The 24023-nt window shown below is 41.4% G+C and overlaps 1 protein-coding gene across 2 annotated transcripts in view; it reads right to left on the bottom strand.

Annotated features, from left to right (window-relative positions):
* Positions 1–24023, bottom strand: part of GRM1 (glutamate metabotropic receptor 1) — a 162740-nt gene that overhangs the window by 108863 nt on the left and 29854 nt on the right. For both annotated transcript variants that reach the window (XM_033143945.1, XM_033143946.1), the window contains exon 3: positions 5666–5915. In XM_033143945.1, the coding sequence (XP_032999836.1) occupies positions 5666–5915 (250 nt within the window). The remainder of the gene's footprint in view (positions 1–5665; positions 5916–24023) is intronic.

Below are 24023 nucleotides of genomic sequence, written 5' to 3'. Positions count from 1 at the left end.
CTGCCATAGTCGAAACAAAATAGAAAATTCCTTCCAGTAGCACCTTAGAGACCAACTGAAGAGCTTTCGTGCATGGCATGCACACGAAAGCTCATACCAAGAACAAACTCAGTTGGTCTCTAAGGTGCTACTGGAAAGAATTTTCTATTTTGTTTCAAACATCTAGAAAAGACTTCTGCTCCCAAGCCATGGAGAGCTGCTGCCACTTAGGGATACAGGTGGTACAGTGCCAGATGGACCAATGATCTGACTGAATATATGAGGCAGATTGTCATGCAACATGGTGAAGGATAGATAAGCTGCTCTGTTACATTTTTCATTGCCTGTTCAGGAAAAACAAAACAAGGTAGACTTCTGTCCTAACTTGAACATGTGACTTGGCCTGGGAAGGGGCTCAATCTATAATGCAAGTGACCTGGGCACACAGAGATCCACTTTAAAGGGAAATGTTATACACAGCAACAATTCTGCTGGTCCAGAAGAAGAAAAATATTTAAAAGGATTCTTTTAGTTTCTCCCTTCCTAGCATCAGAGGGAATTTTAAATCAAGGGGAAAGAGAAAGCTGGACTTTAAAATCTTTGGAGTCAGGTGAACTACCGGTACATCCAGGAAACACACCCAACTCATTTACTCTCATCTAGTCCAGTCTTGGGGTGTTTTCCGGAAAAGAGTTAAGGAAATTTTATAAGGTGTGAAATAGGTTTAATTTATGCTTGCTTTGCATAAAGTTAGGGCAAGACCCGAAATCTGTGTTAAGGGAGGAAACTGGCATTCTAACTCAGCACAGCACATCTAATATAAAAACAAATAATAAAGGCGAGGGGTCCCTTAGATCACACAGAGAACTTATATTATGGATCCAGTTACAGGTAGGTAGCCGTGTTGGTCTGCCGTAATCGAAACAAAATAAAAAATTAAAAAATTCCTTCCAGTAACACCTTAGAGACCAACTAAGTTTGTTCTTGGTATGAGCTTTCATGTGCATGCACACTTCTTCAGATACACTGAAACAGAAGTCAGATATTATGGAGTGAACGGATATTGATAAAATAATAGTAACTGACAATTCTATGTAGCTATTATAACATCAGAAGAGACACTGGTTTAAGTAACTGAAGCAGCAAATACCATGTGGACGAAGGGATGCACTGGAGCAAATATCCAGTTATTTTTATCTATTTAGCTCTATTCTTTATTATAGTTTTGTGCACCTTTTAATTTCATGAGAATGTTTTGCTTTAATAAAATGAAGGCATAAGAGATTTGGGGGGGGGTACAATTGCCCTCAAGCTATGTGACTTTCAAATACAAAATGGATGACTTATTAATAGACAAAGCTGTGGGAACAAGAGATGAACCTTGTTTTGAGGTTGCTCTTCACCCACACGTCAACTGTCTTCATACATTTTGGTATCAAAAAGTGTCTGTGCCAACTGAAACAAAATCCTCAGAGCTTCCAGTCATGATCAGTCTCTTTTTTGACAGCTCAGTCCACAACACTTCAGTACAATGAAACTTCATCTAGGGCCATAAGAGACAAATGACTGAAGCAGTGACAGGGTTTAATCCCTCAGGCAACAGGAGGAGGAACAGCTACCTATCACAGCTATTTAAAATCTGATATGAAGACATGAATGAAGGCAATTTAACAAGTTTTACTGTCTCCTGTTGGGGCAAGTTGCCAGGGTCACAACACTTTTTAATCATTATCAGTGTAACTGTCTCACCTGTGTCTATCACCACGAGGAATCATCCAAAAATACTACCAATGCTGTCTCAATTTCACGTTGGGCCTGAAGCAAGACTAGTAGGAACCTTGTATGTATGCGACTGAAAGCCCTTCTTAGCATTAACTTAGCCAGAAACGCAAAAACACAAAACTTCTCTTCTACAAAGAGATGTGATCTCACCTTATGTATTTGAAACTTTCTTTTTTTATTAGAGATTTTCTTGGTTTACAAAAGTGTGTAGTATTTGAAACTTTCTTGATTAAATGTAGGCTTGCCATACATCAGAATAATTCCTAACATGTCCTGATTTTCAGGTGTAAAAATGGCTTTGGGGGGTATTTTTTATGCATCGGTAAACATCAGGAAAGACCCAGATGTATGGCAATTGAAAAAGCAGCAGAAACAGCTCAAAAAAGCTTACAATCACTGTGGATGTCAGGAATTTTATTTATTGAAATATGGTGACCCTATGCTACTCAATACTTTCTACAGTTGTTGATTTGACTAACATGAAAATTGCCGCACATCAATTAAATTGCATGGGGAATAGAATCTGTAAGGTCTGAAGACCTGGTCACAATTACTGCATGCAGTGAAGTCTACAAGAGCACCTCTGACACCACACACATGACCTCTACTGAAGACCATGACAGCTCCTCATATGTTGGGATGCAGCAACTATCCACAGTGCTATCCGTGGCAACCTGAAGATGTAAGGATTATTACCTGCATTCAAAGGACTGTGGGGGGGGGGATGACTTTGTGACATGGTTGCAACTGTCACTTGGTTCTCCAAACAGGGACACATTTTTGGCCTGGTTTTTATTTTGTGAAATCTGGCAGCAAACACCAGGAGAAAATGTTAGCAAACCCAGGTGCTGTGTTGCTGTTGTTGCTTAAAATACAATTTTGACATTTTTATACAACAATGTAAACTATAACATGATCCCTGCACTGTGAACCAGTTGAAATGTTCGAAAACTCTTCAAAGGCAACCCTTACAGGAAGCTATAGGTCAAAGGCCCCAGGTCACTGGTATCTCCAGGTGGGGCTTGAGGGAAGACTGTGGCAATTTAGTAAGTAGTTTCCCTTTAAGCTTTCTTGAAAGACAGCTGGGAGCAGTTCTTTTTTCTGGGGGTACGCATACCCCTAAATATTTTGTGAATCTAAGTTTGGTCTCATTGAGGGGCAGAATTTCAATATGAGTAGGAAAATGAGAGTCCCCTCAAACATTTTTAGGGGGGGGGGGAAGCACTGGCTGGGAGTATTGTCAGCTGAAGGGAGTTAGCCTATAAAAGGAAATGAGAAGTAACAATATTGTGAGGTCTGGGTATACTTCTTCAGTTTGGTTAGGTTGTTATTTGTTATTATAGAATAAAGTGTTGGTGATTTACATCTCCCTCTGATTCATGGATACAACAGAGCAACTTCTAGTTAATGTATGCCAACATTCCCTAACCTGGAACACCTCAGGGGGTTTGGACCACAACTCCCAGCAGCCCCCAACAAATGTTTGCAGCTTCTTTATTCCAGAAACACACTCAAAACTAAAACTAAACACTGCCCTTCTCCAAACACTCCAGTTTCTTTCCAATTCTCCTTAGGTCCTTTTCATACTTTTAATACAAATCCTAGTATGAAAGATGGAGGGCACAAGGAGAAGGGGACGACAGAGGATGAGATGGTTGGACAGTGTTCTTGAAGCGACTAACATGAGTTTGGCCAAACTGCGGGAGGCAGTGAAGGATAGGCATGCCTGGCGTGCTCTGGTCCATGGGGTCACGAAGAGTCGGACACGACTGAACGACTGAACAACAAAAGTATGAAATTTACCACCACAATGCCACAGTGCATTATTCTGTTTTTCTCAAGTGGTCACTTCCAGAAAAATGCTTCTCATAGATTGTCAGTAATCCCCACAACAATCTTGCAGACTAGGCTGGTGTCATTATGTACATATTACCAGGGGAATAGGATTGTGACTTTCCTAAATCTGCTGAGTTCATGGCCAAGTCTAGATCTGAATTGGGGGGTTTCTGATAAATAGGAAATAACCTGGAGCAGGGATGGGCAACTTCATAGGCTGGGAGAAGCAGGACCCCCCCCCCCCAAAAACCAACTCCAGAAATTGATCAGCAAGAGAAAGTCTCAGGAAGACATTTTGAACTTTTCGGGCCTTCTTTCAACACATGGAGAGGGTAGATGGCAGATCATATCTGCTCTCCTTGCTCCCAATCTTCACACATTCATCTGAAGGTCAAAACAAGCCCTACACATAAACACTTGACATATGTTGGGTTATTACTGCACAGCTGGGAACACCGGAAAAGCAATTGTATGTGTGCAGGTTTGCTTCCAACCTTATTTAAAATGGGCTGTAACCATCACAGTAGGAACAGAAGTCCACGCATGCAACAGGACTTCCCCTATCTCTCTTCCTCCCTGTAGTCTCCTGCTTCCTCCCAAAATCTGCTCCTGAGGGTTAGGTGTATTCACTCTGTGAAGAGGGTTTGATTGTTGAATCACTCAGGGGAATAGGGGCCTCCTAACAATTGTCAGCAACCTTAACAGATTACAACTCCCAGAATTCTTTAGGGGAAGCCATGACTGTTTACAGTGACATCATAGTGCTTTAAATCTGTGGTGTAAATGTGGCCAATATCCTCCTCCCAGTGGGCATGTTAGCAGAGTGGAAGAAGGGAATTCATATTACAAATCATATTGGGAAAGAGTTAAACACTCATCCTCCAGCACTGCCGCTCTGATCAAATTAAGTATCCTCTCAAAGAGTCTTGAAAACTTATCACAATCTCTGCCATGAAATATTTATTTTGGTCCTTAGTCAAAGTAATACTTTGCAAATATGTAATTAAAAAACTGTTCCAGGGGCAGAATACTCAAACATATTAATTTGGGGCCAGGGTATGCTACTCTGCAGAGCCTTTGCTGTAAAACACCAGTTGAGAAGTCTTCATAAAAGTGATATATGAAATATAACAAGGCATTTAAAATTAAGTAATTGGAAACATCTGGTATGGGGCAGTGAGATGTGTAGAACATGAGCAGAGTGGGGAACTAATACTCTGGATTGCCATAAGATTATTATTATGCCCCACTGCGTTAAAGCTAAAGCCATGTTTGTTAGATTGGGGTGTTTTTCCTCCTTTTGGTCAGTTAACCACCCTACAACTCCCACCATCCCTGAACATTGGCCATGCTGGTTGGAATCCAAAAGCTTCTGACGTGAACTGGAATCCAACAACATCTGGAGGGCACCACATCCCTCAATTTATATTCCAGTGAGTACTTGTGAATCTAAACTATGTGAGTTCTGTTTTAGGGGAAAGGCAGAAGTTAAGTTTCCTAAATGATAATTAAATAAACACCACAAACCATTTTGGGACTTGTAAAGAGAAATATTTATGTCAATTGTTGTTGTTGTTTAGCCGTTTAGTCATGTCTAACTCTTCGTGACCCCACGGACCAGAGCACGCCAGGCACTCCTGTCTTCATTTATGTCAATAGTTTGCTTTATTTTTTAACTAGCTTCACTGTCCCTTAAATCTGAAAGACCATCTTGCCCTGAGGGGAGTAGAAAGAGGCTTGAAAATGTGTCACCATCCAGTTCCATAGTGGCTCATTCCCTCAGCTGCCACCACAGAGACCTCTGAAGGCCCATCTTGCCCTGAGCGGAGGATAGAGTAAGCATGAGAAGCTTTTTCTAAACCAACAAGTCCATTCTATTGTATTTTAAAATACATGGTGTTGTAATAGCCTTTTGTAAATCACTTAGTGAATTCTGGCTGAAAAGTAGTATATAAAGGTAATAAGTAAATAAATGCCCATGCTTAGAATAATCAGCTGCTGTGACTTGTCTCCAGACAGAAATGTCCTTATCCCAATACACCAGTAAAACATGACTGAAATAACCTACCTCCCAATCAAGAGGAGCTCCCCAAGTACTCCCAGACGTTTCATAGCCATAAGTATTCCCCTGACGGTCATGCCTTCACAGAAACAAACCACAACTCTGGCCTTTGGCAACCTGTCACGGAGCTTCTGAAGCAGCTTTTCGAAGCTCTTTTCACCTGCGTTGCTGTAGATCTTGTCTGAATGAGCAATACAAAGACCTTCTTGAGCAGCCAGCTCTTTGAAGGCTTCCATGCCACTCTCCCCATAGTTTCCTAGACAAAAAATAGAAAGAAAATGGATTATTATTACAATTGTGATTCCAGGGTTGACACCAGCGGCATCTGAAAGCTTACTGAATTAACAGACACAATAAACTGAAATAGTACAGCTGCTTTCTCCCATTGTAAATCTTGGCTAGTTAAATCACATAAGCATCTTAAACCACTGCTTTTCCTTTATTGGTTATTTGGGGGGAAATTAACGCATGGAAACTTCACTCTCAAATTGGGTTGTCAAAATGCTATCAATATCCAAGCCAGGTGAATAACTACCGGTAAGTCTGTACAACCAAACCAATCTCTGTGGGGCAACGGGGGTCCAAGCATAATACAGACGATGTGTTCTTCATTTTGTGGTTCCTTTGCTATCTGGCCAAAAAAGCAACAGTGATTTACATAATGAGTATTTCTAGCTAGAAAAACATACTTGACTTAGAGAGGCTGACTTTCCCTTGTCAACAGATACTGGAAAGCGGCAAGCATTTGGAAAAAAGGCAAAGGGAGGAAAGCGGTGCAGAGGTTAACCAAGAAAGCAAGGATTTCACTGTCTCTGGGGGCTTGTTACTGCCAAAGACAGAGGAAACAGAAATCAATGGTGCTGTCAGCTTGTTAGGGCACAAAGAATAAGCAGTGAACCAAGACCGCCAGTGTTCAGATGGGCAAGGTACCATTTTCTCTCTTTCCAACTGCAGCAATAAGAATATAATTCAGAGCAGCCCTCCATTGGTTCAGAGCTCACAGGTGGCTTAGCTATGCTTTTTGTGTTCTGCCTTTTAGGAGTCTTCATTTGTTGCACAGAGAGAAGATAGCCATCTTCAAATATCTAAAGAGCTGCCACATGGAAGATGGAGAAAGCTTGTTTTCTCTGGCTCTGGAGAGTAGGACCTGAACCAATGGCTTCAAGTTACAAGAAAGGAGATTCTAACTCAACATCAGGAATAACTCTCTGGAACTAAGAGCTATTTAACAGTACACCAGACTTCCTTGGAAGGTGTTGAACTCATTGGAGGTTTTTAGACAGAGGTTGGATGGCCATCTCTCATGCATGTTTTAGTTGAGACTTCCTTGGAAGGTGTTGAACTCATTGGAGGTTTTCAGGCAGAGGTTGGATGGCAATCTCTCATGCATGTTTTAGTTGAGATTCTTGCAATGTAGAACTAGATGACTCTTGGGGTCCCTTCCAGCTCTACAATTCAAGTATTCTAATACCAACTGCTCGTGTTTTGAAAGCCCTTCCTCTTGAAAAGTACTTTTACTCATAAGGAGTTATTATTACTCCACATGGTGACTTTGGGCTCTCAGTTGTGCACTTTGTCATGGGTTTACAGCTTGAATCTTTAGGTATCCATGCCCTTGAAGATTGCTGGCAGTGGTGGCTCCACCTTTCCCATGGACTCCACCAGGAGCTCATCCATTGATGCTCCAACTGGAAGTCACACAAATGGCACCCCTGGAAGGACCCTGCAAAGTTCCCCCTGAACTCTCTGAACATTCAGGGCTAGCAATGGGGTGGGGATGCCTGCTCCTCCAAGTCTTCAGTCAGTCAGTGTCCAGGTTAAAGCTGGGCATGACATAGACACATTTTTAGAATGTAGCAGAAGTCTAAAGATCCCCTGACTTTACAAGCCTCAGCCATATTATATGGATGATACTATTTCTATTTAAAGTGTCCATGTGTCATTGAAAGGTGGAGGGGGGGCTGGCAGGAGGTCTGGAGTTGGCCTTTTCTCTTAAATTTTATATAAAACTTCTATTGACTGTAATGGGAGCAAATTTAGGTCAGGACAGAACACTTTAAAAAATATTCCCTGAAGAGATCTTTTTTATTGAAAAACTCAAGCAGTGCTATTAATTGTGTGTGACAGCCAAGAACATTTGTTTGCTATGAGGAAGTTTCCTCTGATCTTTACCTATGCAACTGATAGCAACTGAAGTGGAGAACACACAAGGCTGTATATATTAAGAGGATATTTGCGGGAGAAAGTCTAAGGACAAAAAGACGCAGACAAACAGACCTGGTTTCTTGGATCAAGGAATCAGAAACTGAAAAGAACCAAACCAAGGTAGTCCTGACTTTTTGTTCCATTTACAGTTCAACGTATTCTCTATATGGGCCTTTACAGCATTTTGAGGCTTACAATAGTACATGGATCCTAAAAACAGAAGAAGGTCAATGGCCCATCTAGTCCAGTATTCTGTTCTCACAGTGGCCAACCAGATGCCTATGGAAAGACTAAGTAGGGCAGTTAATATTCAGAGGCATAGAATATTTGACATTTTACTGTAAGAAGTGCTAGTGCAAAGTGGATGTGCCAATATACCTTAGGGTGTGCAGACCATTGGCCTGAATCATGTATTTTATATGTTCTATATACGGCATCTGTCTTGAACCCTTGTCCTACCTGGTGGCAAGTCAGTATGTCAAGTCCCCAGTCCAGGGTCAAGCCACATGTCCAAAATCCAAACCAAAGCAGTCCCACAGAAATCCTGGAACATCCAAGCTAAGGTCCATCAACATAGGCACTTAAGCAGACCAAACACCTCAGCTCTGCTGCCCTTTTATACTTTACATGCTGACCGCAGCATCTGGGCTTGTTGAGGCATCTGACCCTCACCTGTTCCAGCTGAGGAATTACACACCTCCTCTCAGAGCTAGCAAGCCCCACCTGGCCAGCTAGGGAGCTGGGCTCTGGGCCCTTGCCAGCCTCAACCTGCTGGAGCACCCCGCCCATTGCTCCCTACACTTCCGAGCCTGCCGTGTTCATGGAAACAGGGGTCTGTCTGACTCTGGATCCTGCTGCTCTGGTTCCTGTGGACTGACTCCCATCCCCACAACGGCCTCCATAACCCTGTGAGTACTTCTTACTCCAACCTCTCCTTCCCCATTCCCAGCTTGTCCCGGTGTGTCCCAGGCCAAGCGACACCCCTTGCCAGGATCCTCTTCCTCCTCCCTGTTGTCCTGCCAGTTCTTGACACATAGGTAAGGTTGGTTCATGCAATATAGAAAGTAAATATAACCATTAGCCATTGTTAGATGTGATATTTATTTTATGAGACAATTGTGTTGAAATTGCATGTTCAGTGTATGTAAAAATATATATTAAAAACCTTGAGTTTTTGCATATACAAGTAGGGTATATTGGCCAGGGGATATACGTTCTTGTTTTGGTTTCTTTCACTTCGCTTCTTCTTGGCTTAATACACCAGCTGTAACCAAAAAGGGATTCAGAAAGCCACTGGGGTGGTGGGACCTTCCCTTGAACCCTCACTGAGGCTCAAAGAAGTGAGATCAATGATGTGAAGCAGCCATGATGGATGTTGTGGTGAAGAACGCAATGGCCCCTGTTCCAGTTTCTATGCTCAATCACAAAGACAGATGGCTTGAGTAAAAAGGCAAGCCTAACCTTCACAAGAACAGACACTGCTGAAACCATCACAGTATTTATTGAAAATCAGTTCTGTGAGCAAAGCATAAAAGTACAGTTGCCAACCATTTTCTTCTTGCAGTCTGTCTCTGCTCCTGCAGCTATATGAAAGACAGTAGGATAAAGATACAGCTTTCCCTTTCACTGTAACTTTGTGCTGGGTACCACTGAATCTCTTACACTACTGCCAGTCCTGCTCTTTGGAAAGGCAGAAGCAGACGTTGGAGAACAAAGATGGCGGCCCTCACAGGAACGTCAAGCTTCCTACTGGTTACTGCTGCTTCTGTTGCAGCCCTTCTGGTTGCCTGCTTGACATTGGGTGAGGAATATCCTTATATCTGTGCATGTTGGAAGACTTCCCCATTGCCTGTTGAGAGACAAGAAAGGAGTGTGATGAATAAAAGTTAGCAGCTGCAACAGACAATACATGGGGCTGTGTGATTGTAAATGAGGACCACCATAGATGTTCTTCAGTTCTGGATGCCCCAGCCCAGCTCCCATTCTCCCTAGTGACATTCCCCATGGGGCCTATATTTAGAGATTGATCTGTTGGAGAAGACAATGTAGTAATAAAGACGATACTCACACATCTCATGTAGTGGAATGTACTGGCATTGTGTCTCCATTCATTGTTTGTTCTGCTCCATGTGTCTTGGCTCTGAACCTGAAAGTTAGAAGGAGTCTTGGGTGTTTCACTAGCAGTTTCAATAGAGTTCTGGATTTTTTGGTGTTCATTATGGAAGATTACTTACAGTTTGGGCTTTGAAACCAATAGGTAAAAACTTTCTCCAACATCAATACTTACTCCTTGTCCCTTGTGGGGGAGACACTCTTCACTTCATACCTAATGTTGAACCATAGTTGGTTTCACCTAAGCTGTGCTTTGGTTGAATGTCTGAACCCACCTCAAGCAACTAACCATGGTTTATTTTACAGCAACAACCACAGTATGAAGCCATGGTTTGTTGCCAGCTTTAGAATATCTGCTTTCTTTAACCATGGTTTGTCACTACACCTGAACTCATGATACTGGCTTAATTCTGGTTTGTTTTGGCAGCCACCCCAGCTGCTCGCCAAGCTACAGGCAAGAACAGCTAGAAAACAAAACCAAGCAGCTCTCACTGGTGTTTTCTGAGAATTAGCCCTCCCTCCTCATTCTACTTGGTAACAGACTGATTTTCCTCTCCAACTCCCCCCAACAAGTCCTCCCTCTCAAGTCCACCTGTCTAGCTTCACTACTGCTTTGCAAGGAGAGGAAAATTAACTAATTGGCTAATTGAATAAGATCTATCCAGAAGTGTACTTTGAAAGCACAACTTAACTCTTAGCAGGTTTGAATGACCTTCAGAGGATAAAAACAAATAACTTTGAAAGAGAAACCAAAGCTTAGGGTCCCCACTCCACAGCACTGTTGCTGGGATCTTCTTACTAAGACACTTAATTGACCAATCAATGATCCTGGGACAGCTATTGCAGTGGTGCCTTGCAGACCCAGCACAATAGCTCCAACGACATAGCATGCATTTAGCATGGGCTTCCTGCTAAAGAGTTGGATGCTAGGTGGCAAAATAGCACCTTTTTTTTGAGGGGAAGGGGAATGATCCATCTTGCCAGGTGGTCTGCGGGAATAATTTGGCCAATGCTTTGCTAAAAGTTTGAAGATACCAATCACTACTGGTAACAGGCATAGCTGTCAACCTTTCCCTTTTTCACAGGAAATCCCCTTATTATAGCACTGGGAAACAGCAGGGAGGGTTGACAGCTATGCTAACAGGAAGGTGTAGTAAAAATTTCCCTTGGGGGTCAATGGGTGTTGTTGGAATGTCAAGGAAAGCATTCACAACCCCTCACCTCTGTGAATGAATAATTTCAGTCAACAAATAACTTTAAGGACAATTCTTAAAGTTAATGCCACCCAGGTTAGTCACCATCCCTACATGATGCGTAAGAAAATTCCATAATTTCATAATGCACTGGTAGGAAAGGGATACTAATTTCTGGTCTCAAGATTACATTGTGTGCGGCAGGAAGGGAGGTTGTGGAGCATGCTGAGAGCAGCCCAAAATCCCCTAGAAAAATTCCATGCCCCATTTGAGCATAGTTAGGGGTGCCATATTTCAGAAAGTAAAAACCAGCACCACCTTTCAGAAATTCCCCCCAGACGTCAGTTCTGCCTTTGAAATCACGGCAATGTCCAGGAAAATCTGTATGGCAACCTGGTGATGTGGTGAGGCTATGCCAGCCACATCACTTGATCCAGCTGTGTTGATGCATTAATCTGAGCTGCTGATTTATGGTGTATTTTGTATTTGTTTTATGGCTGCAATTGTTGGTTTCATGCTGTTCACTGCCATGATACTTTTTTCCTTAATGTTGCCAACATATTATTTTTTTCAAATAAATGGCAGTACGGGAACTTTGCATGGGCATTTCTGAGAACAAATCAGGATTGGGTAAAACAAGCCATAGTTTCTTAGGTCATTTGCAAGACTGATCATGGTTTGGTCTATAAACCATGGGTAAAATAAATCCTGGTTTAGTGTTATGTGCAAACACAGCCAATGCTAACTTGTGGGGTATGTTGTTAAGCTAGTTAGTGGTTGATGTTTTATTGTGTTTTTAATATTTTGTTGGGAACCACCCAGATTGGCTGGGCTAACCTAGTCAGATGGGCGGCATCTAAATAATAAAATTACTATTAAAATATAACTAATTAATGCATAGCTTCATCATACTATACTGGGTGGGGAGACACTCTGTAGCCATGGCTGTTTCTCCCTCTGTCTGACTTACCTGTGCGGCATGTCATTACAGCCTCAGCTGCAGCAGTAGAGTTGAGATTCCTGGTGGGTATTTGTATCTGGAGTCCCGAGCAAGGGTTTCAATAAGGGTTCTGAGAAAATGAGTGTTAGTACTTTGTTTCTGTTTTTGTTATGAGCCTCAGTTCCTGGTGCATTAGGCTCGTAGTTCTTGTATTTCACTAAATGTATCCTCAGTTATCTAAGCACCTGTAGCATGGGACACCTTGATCTTTCTTGATCATTGTTACTGTAGCACATTATCTGGTTTGTTGGCTGTAATGACAAAGAACCTTCAAGCCCCTCTGAGCCATACAGTGTTCTATGGTCCCCTTTCATTTAACTCCTTAGCTATAAAATGAGCAGGCTTAGTAATATGCTGCCTTATATGGGAATTGTAAGGATAAATACATGAAAAAATGGTGAGGTGATCTGATACTATGGTAACAGAGTGCCTGATAAAGATCCGTATTGGGCAGGCTTCCGAGGTAGCAGCTAATAAGCTAACACAGGGCACATTTGGCACTTTGAAGTTTGAGCAGCAGCATTCTCTAAATGCTTTCTGCTTTAAGAATAAAAGCTCCCATCAAAAACAAGCTCCTTTGAGGTTTTATATAAACAAGAGGGTAAAGCTACACGCTCAAAGCCCAGCAAAGAAGCTTATGTGGCAACCACATAATTTTGTACAGTCTGGGAATATGGATAAATGAACCACCCAATAAATACACTTTCGACCACTTATCCAATTCCTTTCCTCTAAATAGATCAATTCACATTCATCATCCTTGAATGCCTAGCACATTACTGAACACAGCCATCACACCCTATGGCCACAAAGCAGGTGGTTGAAGGGAAGCTGGTAACCACTTACTTCTCTTTAACCTCCCTCTGCTTCCAGCTAGGCCTGCTGGGCCAACTTTCCTTATATTTTCTCTGCTGCCAACTTTCAGAAGAAGCACACATGCATGAGTCTACCCTTCCCATTGTAGAGGATGTCCTTTCTTTTTTTGTAAAAAAAATTATTTAAGATTTTATTGATTTACAAAGGTATGTGTAATGTCTCTCTCGTATTTTTTTTCCATGTAACATTTTTACAAATCAGTTTCGTTTGTTGAGACATTAGGAAGAAAAGGGGAAAAGACATAACCCACCTACTCTCAGCAGCTAGAAACATCATAACCAGACACTGGAGGTACCTGTCAGGAGTAAGCATGGACCAATGGTACCAAGTAGTATGGGAAACAGCCTACTAGAAAAACTAACCAGTAAGCTGAAACTGACACAGGGACAAATAGAAGAAGACGCCTTCACCTCGGTATGGCTCCCCTTCATCACACACACAGCCCAACAAGGCAATGACAAAAATCTACCGACAGCATACAAATCAATATGGCTAACCTGATCAAAAACATTCATCCACCCCACTCACACAGGAAACCAAAGACCACCACAGCCAACCACAAATGAACAACCACACCCTACGCCAACCCAGACCTCTATCACCACCAACGGAGCACAAGCGAACAACAAAGAACCTGCACAAACAATGCTGACACCAAACCCTACATATACTAAGTAAAGTGGAAGATGCCCTTTCTAAAGAATTTGCTTTTCAATCCTTCTTGCTTTCCGGATCTGCACAACAAGGAGTTCAAAGCAGCATAAATGGGGCTCATCCCACTGTATGACTGGTTTAAAGTCATCTGGGGAGCTTCATGGCTAAGTGGAGTTTTGAACTCAAATCTCCTTGACCCAAGTCCCACTATACTGTGCTGTCCTTTACTACTTGGTGGTTAAGTGCTAAGAAATCAGATGTAGTCTTTTAAGACCCAGAGTTCTTTTCCTGCTGTAGCTTTGTGTCTATATGATGACATTTTGTTGGTTCTGTTACAACTTATTACATTGTTTTGTGGTGATTTCTGCAAGTCACCTTTAGCACATGTGCTTAGAGCCATCCTAACATAAACACATCCACAGAGAATGGAACAGAAAAATCTGTCCTTTACACTATGAAACTGTAGTTTGGGATAGGGAACATTTTTTTTTGGCCTGGTGATTTTTATTTCTCCTATCCTAGCAGGCCTACTTTGGCAAGTGGATAGGACCACCTACCTGTCAATTATCTGACACCATATTGACACCAGCTGACTAAAAAGTGGGTTGTCCCACCCACCTGCCAACGTTGGCCATCAGTGGTGGTGGTAGTGGACCAATCAGGACTGACTGGTGTGGGCCTCATGAGCAGGATTAAACACCCTGCATATCAGCTGATATATAGGGGAGTCGATTCTCCTTTCTGCTGCAGCATCTCTACCTGCCACACACCAGACATTTTATATGATGTCAGATGTGGGATACATGGATGTAGCTTCTGGAAAACAGTCCGATGGACCAACCGAGGGAGGCCTGGTGGAAAGAAACACAGACAGCTGGGATCCATGATGAGACTCCTGTGGACATGTTATTACCAGAATTCAGATAACAGGATAGGCCAGACATCAATATACCAGTTGGGACTGGCTTTGCTAGAATGATTGACATGGAGCTGGGAACTTTGAAAAACTGATCAAAATTTAGCTAAAAACACTGCAAGTCAGGGAAATACCACCACCAGACTTCCAAACAGGAAGCAAATATATTGATGCAAGGTGTATACTACAAAAATCCCAATACATGATGAGAAAAATAGCTCTTAGGAAGGGCTTTTACTTGAAGATGTAGAATTTCCCAGTTAACTGCTAGTTCAGTTTCCAATTGAAACTACTGTATGAGTTCAATAGCTTTCATGAGTGCTGCAGTGTTCATTTTATGAGGTTAGATTTTCCCTCTGAAATGTTGCCATTTGAGGTGGGTGAAAATGTTAACAACCCCCCCCCACTTACCTCATACATGTTTTTGTTTATTTTTCCTTTAATCTGCTGTTGCTTTGAGAGAGGATTACACCCCCATTCCCCATGCAGTCAGTCCAGCCTTCCCTACTTTGTTATGCTGCTTTAGCAAGTTTATTGCTCACCAGCACTGCACAGCAAGACTTGCATCCTAATACAGTTCTTGATGCAGAGTTACATATGACTAGTTCAGGGATGAGATGGGCATAAGAATATGGATCCACAGTGCCACAGAATACAAATGCCATAATCCCATGCAGCACGACTTTCTTGTGTATCTGAGTGTGCATTCCCATCCATATTCTTCCCAATTCTTTAGGAAAGCATGGCTGGATTGGGAGAAGAAGCATCAGCCCGGGGGTCTCATCTATGGGGCATAGCCCCTCTTCCCCTGACATCCACTCCCTTGTGCAAAAATAATCACTGCAAAGGAAGAGGTGCATTTCTTGGGAGTTATGAAGCTTAGCAGTCATAAAGGATGGGAACAGAGCCAGACTAGCACCCTGGACAGCATCTGAAGACAGAAGCAGTTAATTCATGGGTCAGCACGAAAATAACATAGTAGAGAAGGAGCACAAAACACTTCCACCCAGCACACTGATAGTCGCTAATGTGTTCATGCAATTTATCCCCCTCTAAAAAGGAGGGGGGAAATCATGCACTTGAAAGGAAGGATATAAATGTAACAATGTACAATATAGAGGTTGCAGCAGATGCAGAGGTGTATCTGTCAGAAAGGGCTGTGCCTTTCCTCAGTCATATTACTTGACAGCTGGTTTCTGGCAAATGTATGGATGTAGACAGGCATTCCTTTGATCCAAGTGAGAGAATTAAAACAGATGCACAGATATCCATAAAATGTGAACAAATCAGCTGAAAATAAAGTGACAGTAATAAAACAGGCCTAACACATTCGTTATAAAGATATTTGCCCATGTTCAGCAAAACACAATTGCTCTGATCTATGTGCATGTTTCTTCTTTCAGCTTTCATTGAAATGTGGAGCATCTTGCATGTACAAAATCCATGAGTTCACATTTGAGAGTAGTCAGGGCTCTGATTGGTTTGAATGTATCTATGTGGGTCTTTGTTTTTATTTTTTGTTTTAAGTCAGTTTGAGTTGCCTTAGGCAAGGTAATGATGATAAAACCAGATGACAATAGAACAGAATACTCTTCTGTATGTGTGTATGTGTGATAGGGGGCTAGGATATGCTGTCAGATTGTCATGTTTGACAACATGTGAGTATTCTTGCCTCATGTATTCATGCTGGCAAGCTAAGATTGGGTGTTGTGCAATTGCATCCACACCATGCATCCCATTGCATCCACACCATGTGCACACAGAGTGGGAAACCCATGTGTGTCATTGTCACAAATAGTGAAATTCATATAGGCCAATGTCACATGCAGGTTGCCTGTCATACGATGCATAATGTGCTTATGGTGTTCGCTGCCACAGAAAGTAGTGTTAAATATTAGATCAGGACAGAATCAGACTGCATTTGCCACAAGGGTGCAATAGATTGCATCCTTTTGGGGGATCTGCACACACAAACCAACATACTTACTGGAACCAACATACAGATTTGGAAGTACTTGACCTCTGACCATTAGGTCCAGTCGCAGACGACTCTGGGGTTGCGGCGCTCATCTTGCTTTACTGGCCAAGGGAGCTGGTGTACAGCTTCCGGGTCATGTGGCCAGCATGACAAAGCCGCTTCTGGCAAACCAGAGTAGTGCACAGAAACGCCGTTTACCTTCCCGCCAGAGTGGTACCTATTTATCTACTTGCACATTCACGTGCTTTCGAACTGCTAGGTTGGCAGGAGCAGGGACCAAGCAATGGGAGCTCACCCCGTCGCGGGGATTCGAACCGCTGACCTTCTGATCGGCAAGCCCTAGGCTCAGTGGTTTAACCCACAGCGCCACTCGTGTCATATAGAACTCGGCCACTAATACTCAGTTGAGCATCTCTACTCCCTTGCTCAATTCAACAGCTATGTTATGTCTGAAAACCATAGCATAAGAGCCAATCTCTTCCTTGGGTTGCAAGGGGAATAAATTCAGTTGCACACTTGAGGAAAAAAATCCTGATATTTATTTGCCTCTGTAGATCATATGAAACAACTTTATAGAAAATCTCCATCCACCAGATAATTATAAAGCAAATGAACATTATGTCACCATCATCATCACCACCATCAGATTTATGTTTTTCATTGCTGTTGTTGTTCTTGCCTTTCCTGTGCAAGAAAATGAAACTTCAAAAGAATTTTTAGTGAAGTCCTTAAACATAAATTTGCATTCTGCTTGTTCTGGCTATTGGTGCCATTTGGCTCACACACTTCTATTAGTATGGCTATTAAATATTGAAGGGGGTTGAAGGAAACCTTTGTCAAATATTTGGGTTGCTAATTTCCAAATATGTAATATGATATTGTATTCTTCTGCCAATCTGCCATATTATTGTACATTTTCAAATGAAAAATCAGACTAAATAAATAAATAGGCTTCTGTTGTAGTAGTGAGGAAGAATTTAATTAGATCACCTCTTCATCTTCTGATTATGCCCCTCTGCAGGAAACTATAAATTGCATTCATATCAACCAACAACAACACTAGCACCACCACAGTTAACACTAGTGTTCCTGTAACTTTCTTTCAAATGTGTATTAATTCCATACGACAATGAATGGATAAGCTAATTGCATACACATACCCTGCCTCTCCCCCCCCCCCATCATTTGCATGGCACTATGGAAATTTGCTGCCAATTAATCCAAAAAGGCCCATCACCAACATTACAGCAAGGCAGCTCAAACCATTTGAAACACACTCTTTGAAGTACATGCTACCTATTCAAGCACTGTAGAACTTGAGCCATGCCTCAAATCGAGCTAAAGAGAAGAGTCCTGTGGATCAAGATTTTGAAGTTAAAAAAAAAATCCGCTGTTTATAGTAGTATGGCCAAAAAACATGAGGAGAATTGCTCCATTACAAATTGAATGAACTGACATTTCAGAGATGTGAGCATTCACAAACAATTTGTTAAACCTCACCACAGGTACCTCAGCTGCTGTGATTCATCAAAGTGTGTATGTTATTTCTCTCTCACAAACGAGCAAAATGGTGGAGAAGGCCCATAAATGCAATAAATGTTTAAACAGAAATTAACAGGCTGACCCTATTCCTAAATTATGCTGACTGGGAGGGACAGGATCACTCTTAAGGCCCATGGTACTGGCAAAAGTCAAGATAAACCAGCCTATGTACTGCCAGAAAAACTCTACCAGTGCAAGAGATAAAATTGGACAGAGCTAGGAGGACTGGGTGTTGCTTGTGCAGGAGTTGCTAGACTTGAAATGGAGTAACTAAAATCCCCACCCCCCCTTCACTGCCCTCTAGGCCACAACAGAGTATAAGATTTCAACTACGGATGTAAGAAGGCATTTATCTCCATCCCACCTCATATTCATTGCATGCAGCACTTGCTTCAGTTCCACTGCAAAACTACATTATTCGTCTTACTTTCAGTTATGGTGAAATTTGATGTTATTGTATAATTCATTTGATAAGGCAAAGGGGATGACAGAGGATGAGCTGGTTGGATAGTGTTCTCGAAGCTACCAACATGAGTTTGACCAAACTGCGGGAGGCAGTGGAAGCCAAGAGTGCCTGGAATGCTCTAGTCCATGGGGTCACGAAGAGTCAGACATGACTAAATGACTAAACAAGAAGAAGAAGAAGAAGAAGTTGTTTCACACCATTCACTTCTATGCAAGGGAAACACGGTGCAAATGGGGATGAGGCAATAACATACAGGCACCATCTCTGTTGTCTTTTAGATGCCTACTGAAGAACTTCCTCTTTCAACAAGCCTTTTAAGTAGAAATCTGTCCTAGTCTATAGCTGAACTAAATTTGCTTTTATATGATCTAATTGTTTTTCTCTTCAGACGAAGTGCAGGATATAAATTTAATACATTAATGATGATGGTGATGATGTTAAGTAGTATCTACAGACTGAAAACAAGAAGAACAAATATTGGTCATATTTGCTGGATTGATTTCTGTTCCAGATATAAGCAAACACTGGCAATTTCAGATCTCATTTCCTTCAGAATTCTCCAACATCCCTAGTCTCATCTAACTCGGCAGTCAACACACTCTCCCAGGAGTTTGTAAGCAGCAACCAGGAAACACAGACGATGGATGCAACACAGAAGACAGTACTGTACACCATGAAATTGTGCTCCCTATTTCAAAATAAAACCATGAAGACAAGACTAATGGGAATAACAATTACTAAAATAATTCCATTTTATTAAATGAATGTGTTGCTCTCTCAGCATATTGTATTGGATGTGCCAGTCCGACGAAATTAGTATCTCCTGCATATGAAGTAGATTAAATTAATAGTAGTTTCTAGCACTGACTCTTCTGTTGCTGAATGCACTGCAATCACAGTAATCCCACAGTAATCCTAATCAATTAGTGATTATTTTAACATTAAATACCATACATGTTAATTCCTTTGCTGCCATTAGAATACATGCTACCTGTCACTTTGCAGATGAACATAAGCACAAAAGTCCATTATTTTGATCATACATCCTAAATTAGATTAGAAAAAGAAATGAAACAGTAGTTTTAATATGAATTTGCATACAGAGAATAGGTAGTGGCCCCATACCCATTGCTCAACCATCATAATTTGGTATTAAGGAGGATAATTCTGAAAATACACACTCCAGACTAGCTTCTTATAGTGATAAAATTGTAGCAGTTTTTAATATATATATATTGAAATGTTAATACAGATTTTAATCCTTCGTTGTAGCATAACCACTAAACTGTAACATATGAATGAAGTTTTAATTTCAGGATCCCATTAGTGCTGTCAATCATATGAGTCATTAATGCAGTTACCTTAAAGAGGCTGCTACCTTGAATTTCTGAACAGATATTATTCCTTGGGAACAAGAGACATGTCCAGTATTGTTAGTTCAAGGCTCAGTAATTTGGCCATTATTTCTGAAAATTGGGAAATGTTGCTTTAGGAGTAGGCAGTACTCTAATTGTCAGGTTGGAAGGGACCCAAAAATTCACCTACTCTCTCCCCCTGCTGCAAGCAGAAGCTTAAACCTTCTACCCTAGTCCTTCAGATTAGCAGAGACAACCAAGACTGCAGTGTGTTGAGGCAGAATGCAGGGGGAACATTCTACAAAGGACCTGCAGAGCAAGCAACGGCAGGTAACCTTTGCAAATGAAGAAATCAATATTGACTTGATTTCAGTATTTACAAAGAAAGGAAGCAGGGATGAGACATCAATCAGTGCTGATATAACCAAGGCAAGAAAAGCGACCAAGGGTGACAAAGAAGAATTCCAGAAAACACTCGAGCAATTTGAACAAATTTAAGTCAATGGAGCGCCAATAACATTTTCCTAAGGATTGCTAATGAGTTCACTTGGCAAACCTCAAAACTATTGCACCGCCTTATTTGCAACAAGGTCCATCAGTCAACGATGTGGTGTTTTTTTTAAAAAAAAGCTTTGTCTGGAGATCAGTCAACCAATTTGCACCCTCAATATATTGTTCAAAAGCTGCCACACAGAGGAAGATTAATTCCTCATGGGCTGCCCAGAGAAATAAAAATTCAGCTTCTAAGGCCTGAAATTGCACCCAGCAACCTGGTTCAAGGCAAACTACCAACCTGTCTCTCCTGCAAACATACACATCAGGGAGACGACAAGCTAAGCCAGTGGCAGCCATCAGGCCCATGAAACTCCTACTGATACAGCTTCATGCTGCAATGACATCAACGTAAAATATAAGCGTAAATAAACAGTGTGGTGTAGAGAGCCATTGTGGTGTAGTGCCAGTGTGGTGGTGAAAGTTTTGCAGTAAGACCTGGAAGAACAGAGTTCTAGTCCCCTGCTCAGCCACGAAGCTCATTGGCTTACTTTGGGCCTGTCTCTACCTCACAGGATTGTGAGGATGCAGTGGGAAGAGGGGACATCATGTACATTTTAACAATGTAATAAATATGCATACAAAATAATAACAGAGAAGAGAGAGGTAGATATGGGGAAAGAACAAAATAAATGTGAGGGGAGAGGAGTGCAGTACCAATAAGAGGGTGGTTATGACTGTCATGCTGACAAGCCTATTCTTTTTGAAAATTAATGGAAAACTGATCAGGTTCCAGAAAACGGAATAAAAGCAAATATATAGTGCGTATTTTTTACACAAGGACCACAGGGAATTATCGGACAAGTTCATCTGATTACTTTACCTCAAAGATAGTGCAGCAAATGATAAAGCCACTTATTTGCCAGCATCTAGACAAAAAATGCATGATTACTAGCAATCAACATGGCTTTGTTGAGAACAGCTTAGTTTTCTATTTTTGATTAAAAATGGTTTAGGAGGCAAAGGGAAGGCAGTCGGAGTGCTTCCGTTTCAGCAGGACTTTTCACCTAGTCCCACATGGCTTCTCCTAAACTATACAAATGGCTAAAATTTAAACACTTTAGTCTTAATAGACACACATCACTAAAAAATAACATACATTCAATTGGATCTGTGGGACTTATGTCCAAAAGAGGTTGGGGTGAGATAGTCAGTGCAGATTGAAAAGAAGCAATCAGTGTTTGACATAATAATGAATCAGATGCTAGTTAAATACAAAAATGATCATCATATTTGTTATTTATCAGACTCATTGATTTCTAACGCAAGTTGTCCCTAAATGATTTACAATAAAAAGCATATCACACAATGCAGAAACATATAGAAATTAAACAATTTGAAGCACAAAAAAGGTTCCATTCCGGTGACCACATCAGTAAAACATGTAACAAGTTACAACTACTTTAGTGATCGCCACATAACTCATACATAAAAATGGAGCACTCCCAAGAAGCAACACTCCATCACTCAAATGCCTGGCAGTACAGAGTGGTTTTCTCCTGGCTATTCTTCAGCTGGAATTGGCATTGGACCAAAATGAAGGTTAATGTGGACAAAGGTAAAGTGTTGACATATAAGAGTGAAACAACCTATGCATCAGAACATTTGAACAAAGGAAGCTGCCTTGGACTGAGTCAGACCATTGTCTATCTTGCTAAGTACTATGGACACTGACTGGCAGCAGGTTCCCAGGGTTTCAGGCATAGGTCTTTTCCAGCTCTACCTCAAGATGTCAGGGATTGAACCTTGAGATCTCCTGCATACAAAGCAGATGCTCTACCATTGAGCTATGGCCTTACCACTTTCTCATTCAGACTGTCCACCCCATTACCCAAACACAATCCAGTCAGAATGGCAGTCAAGACTCAGTGGATGGGACAATGTCCTCCACTACAACAAGCAAGTTTAAGGGGTACAAGAGAAGCCATGTTTCATCCACAGTTCCATTCTCCAACATTTCACCACCACTTTCTTGTTGCTCTACCTGGTACCTATTCACTCAAACAAATGCAGTACTACAGTAGTGATGGCACCAGCATGTGTCACATGAGCAGAGCAATGCAGGTGTACATGCAAAGTCTGCTGGAGTGTGTGGCGAGTGTCTGCCTGCTCACTTTGTCAAACGCTTTTTTCCGAATGGCATTGTCAGTCATGTGTTGAGAGAAGACAACTAAACAAGACACCCAACCAGCACAGGATAACCTAACTCTTAACTTTATCCCAGTCAGCCAAGCAGAGGCAGGCGGAGTTTTAACCTTCACCCATTCCCTCTCCCAGAATCCTGATGAAAATTGCCCCCCTTCTGCTGTTAAGCTCAGGAAAAAAATCATTAAAGAGACTTAGACAAACATTTTCTTAGCTGTGGAGTATATGCAGTGCCTTTTAGCTAGACCAAATGTGCCCTCAGTTGATTGTAGCACTCTAAATTCTGTAAAAGATGAATATCTGTTTTTTCCCCTTAGTTTTAAATTTATTAGTTAATTATGTTAGCAATGGGAAAAATTCTGTGCAAATTTCAGCTTAGGTCTAGGGCAAGCCATTAGTATGAGCTAATACTTTTTTCTGTTCGCTAAAGACAAATATTTCAATTTAAGGGCGTTTAATTTTAAAGACAACTAGCTCATCTGTTTAGCATGGTATTTTTAACCCTTTATTACTTGCATGAGCTGAAATAGCTGTAGTTTTAAGCTACACCTTTGTTGCTGCTGAGCCAGAAAATGCCAGTGCTAAAGTCTGTTTGCAATTCTATACAAGCCTACTCAGAAGTAAGTCCCAGTAAGTTCAGTGGGGCCTACTCTCAGTTAAGTGAAGATAGGACTGCAACCTGAAGCTCAGCCTGGAGCTCAACAAAAATATCTGTTTCATTCAGTAAGACTCTTTTGTCAAACAGGACAGAAATCTAAAGTGTTTCTCTGGTTTTTGCCAAGACATGCACACTAATTGCATCTTAGCACAGTCAGAGCTGTGCAAAAGCTTCCAGATGCTGACTTTAAGGCTCTGTGTAATCACTGTGCCAATCTGCAGGGCACAGCTCTGGGAAGTTCCTCAGTCTTATTTGGGGAGAAGGTAGCATATAAAAAATTAAAGCCAAGCTGAAATGCCCCATTCTATTTCTGTACATTTTCAGGGGTAATTTATTTTTTTTATAAGAATTTATTAAATTTTTACAATGAAACACACACAAAATACAAAATACAACAAAACACTACAAAATACTACAAAACTACAAAAAATACAAAAATCTTAACAAACAAACACTTATTTCACTATCCTTATCTTATCTTTTCAGGGGTAATTTAGGGACAATCTCATCCTAATGATATAAGAGTTCCTCTCAGTGGCTAGCAGCCTCCATCTTTCCCCTCAGAATAGGCCAAACATAGCATTCATTCCAGAGCATTCTGGAGGGAAATGACACCACCACCCTAACACACACACACAAAATAGCAGCTGCCAGCGAGGCCTTCCTTTTCCTCCCAGAATACTGTGGAACAATATTTTATCCAGGGCAATCT

The sequence above is a fragment of the Lacerta agilis genome, chromosome 3 (genome assembly GCF_009819535.1).
Source record: "Lacerta agilis isolate rLacAgi1 chromosome 3, rLacAgi1.pri, whole genome shotgun sequence".
NCBI classification, from domain to species: Eukaryota; Metazoa; Chordata; class Lepidosauria; order Squamata; family Lacertidae; genus Lacerta; species Lacerta agilis.
This window is presented reverse-complemented; position numbering and strand designations above follow the sequence as displayed.